Raw genomic sequence first — 6,098 nt, 5'->3', positions numbered from 1 at the left:
CCTCCTTTATCCTTTTCTCTTTTCTTCCTGTGGAGGGGAAGTGTTGAGGGGAAAAAACCCTATTACAAACTATAAAATTTATTTTGAAGAACAACAATAAAAACTGTATAATAGGTTAGGTCAGGTAAGCAGCCTCAGTGGGTCAGCTCCATGTCTCAGACTCAGAGACACAGATACCGAAATAAAAATGAGAAATGTTAAAAGGTATCTGAAGAAAAAAGTAGTAAAACCGCAAAATAAAGTAAATCTTACAAGTAAATCATTCATGAGCATTAATGTCTGTGTGTGTGTGTGTGTGTGTTTGTTTGTGTGTTACCTTGTCTGGCACCAGCTTCGCCTGCAGGAGGCCATTGTGTTCAAAACACAGGCCATAGTTGATCTGGTCCTGAAGGAAACTTTATTGCATCTGTCAGCATTTAACATTAGATTTCAAACACTGCAACACATTTATCGACAATAAGGTTTGTAAAGAAACTCTAGAAATCTGCATGGTGACAGAATAAATTGTGTCTTTTTCGTCTTGTGTCTTAAATATTTATTTTGTAATAATCAAATAACTCTAAATTCAATCAAACTACAGTTGGTTTAATTCCAAAAATGACAACACAGCTGTGCCCAGAAAGGGAAAGAAATGCAGAGTCCCACATTTTTGAAGAAAATGTTTTTTATTCATTCACCAAAAACAAAACTAAAAATAAACTCCTAACTGAAGACTGCAAAGTCCAACATTTAACCCATTGATTACAGTGAAGAGTATTTGATATAATTAAACAAAGTGACTGCATGAGACCTTCTTCACACTAATATAAATGAATTATAATTAAAAGATAATATTAAAATGCTTAAATCTACTAAACCAGATAATGCGCAGAAAACCTGTACCAGCAGATATACATGATAACATGATAATTGTACATCTGAGACAGGGATTCGATTTGAAATTGATCTGGATTAGTGTGCACATGTTATCAAACCAACAATTTTCTTAATTTTGTTTAATATCAAAATAATGGGCTAGTTTCCAGCTCCCACAACACAGTGACATAAATCAGAGGAGAGCATTTCTAAATGATGTTTTCCCAAAGCTAATTCTCAGCTGCAGCATAGATCCTCAGCATGTCTTTTTCCGTTAGATGTGTCACTGTTAATGTTCGAGCATATCAATAAAGACATCGTGAACTTCTCTGAATAACTCTATCAGTGTGTCTTGACTGTCTGTTGACGTCACAGTGAGAAGTGGTAAGTGTTGTAGCACACAGCACTCGTTTCACAACAACAAGTGATGACATCACCGCGTGAAAATGTGACATCACAGCACACTGTGGGCACACTTGCCGCCAGCAGAGGCAGTGATGTTGAAAGCTGTCACACTAGACGGTGATGAAGTCACTGCACACTGTCACAGTTGGGATGGTATTTATACGTTACCCAAAGGTTATACTGTACGTTAGGTATCAAAGGTGCACAGCAAATGTCTTACAGATAAAAATGCAATTAAACACACTCTTAAACCTTTGCAGCAGTCCTCAAAGCATTAAGACCTCTGACGAAAGTGGCTTAATTTACTTTTCTTAGTAGTTACACACAGGGAATAACTCGGATTTCAGATTTTCTTTTTTTTCTTTACATGAAAAGTGTAAACAGCAGCCACAGGGAGATACTGCATAGCTTCATGGCTGTTGTATACAGCAATGGATCACAGTGAAACATGGAAACACCTTACTAGTGATAGGTTCATCTTTAGGCTCGATTGACCCGCTGACACTTGGCAGTTTTTTTTAATACCACAAGAAAAAGGAAACAGCTGAATGCACGAATAAAGACCTGAGTAAAACTGTCACTGTAATGTTCAGAAAGAAAAAAAATTACCAACAGGAAATGGTAAAGCAACTGGTTTGAAACTTTTTGCTCAGATGGTGAGACTTGAAGGAACTACAGTTGCCCTTAATTTATCAATTTGTGATCATATTCTAACCCTTCCTGACACCTTCCTGTCAAGTGTAAATTAAGCATAGCAATTTCTATGAACAAGATAAGTTCTCGTGTACATCATACATTTGGCAAATAAAGGAATTCTGATTCCCAATATAAACAGTATCTGGGCATTTATATACTTTCAAAAGTGAATGTTGCATTTCAAGACTCAAGCAGCTAAAATAGATCCAGCATGTATGAACTTTGAGCAAGATGTTGTTGTTGAGCAGCTGGTGATCAGCACCCAGGAACTACTGACAGTAAGAAAACACAGAGAGCTGTCTAACTGCTTGCTGAGCAGCCTCACTCCCAATGTTCAAAAATCGATAAAAGAGAGAACTCTTCCACAACCTTTTATGCACTTAAAGAAGTTATATGGCTCTTTTGTCTCATGAAACCAACATTCGTTATAATGGCACCGTTTAAAATATCTGACTCTGATTTGTAACTTGCTTGTAAGTTGCATCAGATAAAAGTGTCTGCCAAATGATTAATGGTAAACATAAATGTAACAGAAATCCTGCTCTGTAGGAGCAATTATTGGATCTATTCCACAGTATTGGGGTCAATTGTCATTAAGTGTGCAAGGATTTTCTTTCTGTCGCTCTTTAGACACATTCATACAGACGAGGAGCTTTTAGCATTGTTTAACAAACATTTAACAATCTATGAATGTAGCAGGAGCTGGAGGTGACGTTGGTGGAATCGTGGTGTCAGAATAGAAAACCCAGACTACATATAACACCAACAAAGCCATGCAACATCGAATTACTGTGTAATGTAGCTGGAAAACTCTGGTAGCTGTGGTAATGCTTCTGTGTTCTCTGCAAGCTGCAGCTCACAGGCTAGAACAATCGCTCCTTCGTCTGAACATGCCTTCATGTTAATGCAATACTCTAAGTAATGCATTAAAGAAGTTCTTAATACTGACCTCTCACTGGGATGAATGGGTTGTATTAGGAGAAATTAAAGCAGGCGTAAAGGGAACAAAGTAGAATAAAGGAAACACACAGGAATTTGTGAGCTGCTGCACAGTCTAAGGACTTTAAGCTGGTCTCCACGCTGGGGTCAGAAATACAGTGGCATCAGCTGGTAATGACTGGTTAAAGGGGGTCATCTGGCTAAGTGACTGACACCTACAGTAGGACGGATTGAAGAAATTGTTTGTTAGCTTAGATAAACGAATAGCTGTTGATGAACTGACATTATACTTCACCTTCTAGCCAGATGACTGTTTGGCAATGTGGTTCAATTTCCTCATTGGCTGATTAATTAAAAGTATGAGTGACTGTCTAATCAAAGCACCAATTTGTGTTTGGTGAACTACACAGAATGACAGATGATGATTAAAGGGCCGACCAAGTGACGATTCTGGAGACTGACAGCAGTTATTTGGCATATGGGAGATGGTCAAAACGTACTTACTTAAGTGGAATATGTTGTATCCTGTCCTTTTCTAGCTTCACAGCTATAGCAAAAGTATCCCCACTGATTTGGAGATAAGATTGTTCCGCACCAAACTACAAAACATGCCCTTCAAATATGATCCAAAGTGGTCAGTCTCAATATGAAAAATGTCTTATAATAACTAAACACTAGAAACACTGCTGTTTTCCAATGCTGCTCTTTCAGTTTTACAACTTGCAGATCACATTAGTGACATGACACTGTAGCATCTTTTCCATCTCAAATGTCCAAAAGCATGTGGAGTGGTGCTGTGTAGGGATGAGAGCTCACTTGATTTGCTTTACTGAGTGTGGCTGAAAAGTTGAGGTCCTTTGGTCAAGGTGATGAGGAGAGGATAGTGGATGTTCTCGTCATACGCTTCTTTTCCCTCTCTCTGCATCTGAAAAGCACACAAACATGAAAAAGTTCACTACAAAGATTAAATATTCAAATTGATTGTGCAATATATAAGTGTGATTCCCACGTACACATCTGCCTCCCTTATTTGTGGCGTCCTCCAGTAATGGGTCTGCTTTTAATAGCGTGGCCACTAACACACATTGATTTCAGGTATATACAGATGATACACAGCTCCATGATACCCCTGATGCTGGTGAAACTGCACGTGCTGCCTGATTCCTCAATTGTCTTTCTGACTGCCGGAGTTTAAGCTTAATAGCACAGAACTGTTTTCAACTGAATGAACAAAAACCTGAAGTGCTTTAATTCCATCTTCTCTGACAACTCCTCTACAATCCAAATGTCATTGTTTATTGTCTGATATTAATGTGCTTGCACTCGATTAAGGGATTTATATTTAACTCAAAGCAATCACTTAACAACCAAGTGCTCACGATGGTACAACTACGCTTCCTCCAGCTAAGGACAATACTTAAAATGAAATATTAGTTGACTGAACACCTTGAGAAAGTTTTCTATGCTTTATTTCCTCTTACTTCCTTTTTGTTTACCAAAATGCTGCAGCCTTTGCAGGGAGTGAAACTAACATATAGTTTCATTACTGATTGATCGGCCTATGACTTTCTGAATAAATGATTCATTATTTAATTTGTAAAATGGCAGATAATAGGGAAAATTTTCCACTGTAAAGTGCCAAAGTCATTAAAGTTTTCTTCTTACTAACACTGTAACAGCCTAAAATACTGAGCCCACTGTGACATAAGACTTAGGAAAAGCAGCATTCATTTGACATTTGAGAAGCTGGAAATAGAAACTGACAATTAAGTGATTATCAGAATATGATTAATTTCCTGTGAATTGATTAATCAAGCAACTGTTTTAGTGTTGCACACACTCACGTACTGCTTTGCCTTGTGGGATGCCCATGTGGTGCCCACTCAGTGCTCATTTAAGCAGACTTGGCAGTTTGGGCATGCACCGGCTAATCAGCTCACTTAGCGTCTGGCCAAATCATGGGAGACTTTTGAAAGTGAGTTTAATGGGTCTGCTCATGTGTATATGTGATTGTCTGGGTGTGTGTGCATGTGTGTGGTGAAACCAGGATAGTGGAGAACTGTGTGAAAAGGTTTCTTCACAACAAACACAAACTCAGACTGACCCCAAATTCACTCCCACCAGTGGCATGTAAGTGCTATGGAGGTGATCATCCACCCAGCCCAAACCTACTTAATTAAAACTTTAAATCCTATATTTCCCCCCTAAAATTAAGCTTTTTTTTATGACACTCGTGAAAATAATCACATTGTTTAAAAGTGAATTTAAGAACGTAATTAACTAAAATAAACATTGTAAAACTGTATCATCCTTACATAAGCTTGCTCAACTCTTGTACTGGAACTTCATCATCAACAAACTCTTACACATACAATAGTTCAGTTGTTCACTTCACACTATCTCCTTTTTCCAGCGTCTCTCTTTTTTGGTGGATTTAAACAAACTACTCATGTCTACCTCTCCCTTCTCTCATATGGTCCCTCCCTTTCCCCCCCAGAACCCTTCATGTGCGTTATCTTCGCGAGGCCATCCCTCCAGGCTCTGGCCGGTGGTTGAACCCGTGACCCCAAGAGCGAGAGAGAGAAAGAGAGAGCAAAGAGAGAGCAAGAGCAGACAGCCCAGGGGGTGGTTGGGCGTGGAGGGGCAGCTGCCTGAGCCCTGCGCTAAGCCTGCTACGAGGACCACGGCCAGCATTCACATTCAAATTCTACCAGGCGGAAGGAGCAAGGAAGTGATAGATGCAGGGATGGAGGGATAGAGAGTAGGTGTGTGGGGGGGTGGAGGGCCTTAACGCAGTGAGGGCTGAGAGCTCGCAGAGGTGAAAAGTTTAACAAGCAAAGCTGTTCCTCCTGATCGCAGGCTACCTAATCAGCTTCATGGGTGGCTGGCTAAATCGGCTCTCAACCTGACAACCCACCTCTCCACCCCCGCAATCTTTTCTCTTTTTTTTTCTTTTCCAAGGTGCAAGTCATTTATTTTATTGCCACTTTCTCCCCAGCTTCTGTATCCCTGTCTTGTGCTTCTCTCATTTTGCCTCTCTCTTTTTTTCATTTATTCTTTCCCCTGCTTGTGTACACTATAGAGAGAAAGCGTGGAGGAGTGGGGGGTCGTAGGGGCTCTGAAACAAGGGAGGAATGGATGAACCGGATGTCTGGGGTCTCTCGCAGCAGGATTAGGAAACAGAGAATGAGGGATTGGGTGGA

General features: G+C 39.9%; 1 protein-coding gene across 1 annotated transcript in view; it reads right to left on the bottom strand.

Moving 5' to 3' along the window:
* Positions 1 to 683: 683 nt before the first annotated feature.
* camkmt (calmodulin-lysine N-methyltransferase) overlaps positions 684 to 6,098 on the bottom strand; it is an 84,004-nt gene continuing 78,589 nt past the window's right edge. Inside the window, exon 11 of the mRNA XM_026356987.1 lies at positions 684 to 3,820. Within this exon, the coding sequence (XP_026212772.1) occupies positions 3,722 to 3,820 (99 nt within the window). The 3' untranslated portion in view covers positions 684 to 3,721. The remainder of the gene's footprint in view (positions 3,821 to 6,098) is intronic.

Source organism: Anabas testudineus, chromosome 15, assembly GCF_900324465.2.
Source record: "Anabas testudineus chromosome 15, fAnaTes1.2, whole genome shotgun sequence".
NCBI lineage: Eukaryota > Metazoa > Chordata > Actinopteri > Anabantiformes > Anabantidae > Anabas > Anabas testudineus.
The sequence above is the reverse complement of the archived record's forward strand: the minus strand, read 5'-3'. Positions and strand labels throughout refer to the sequence as shown.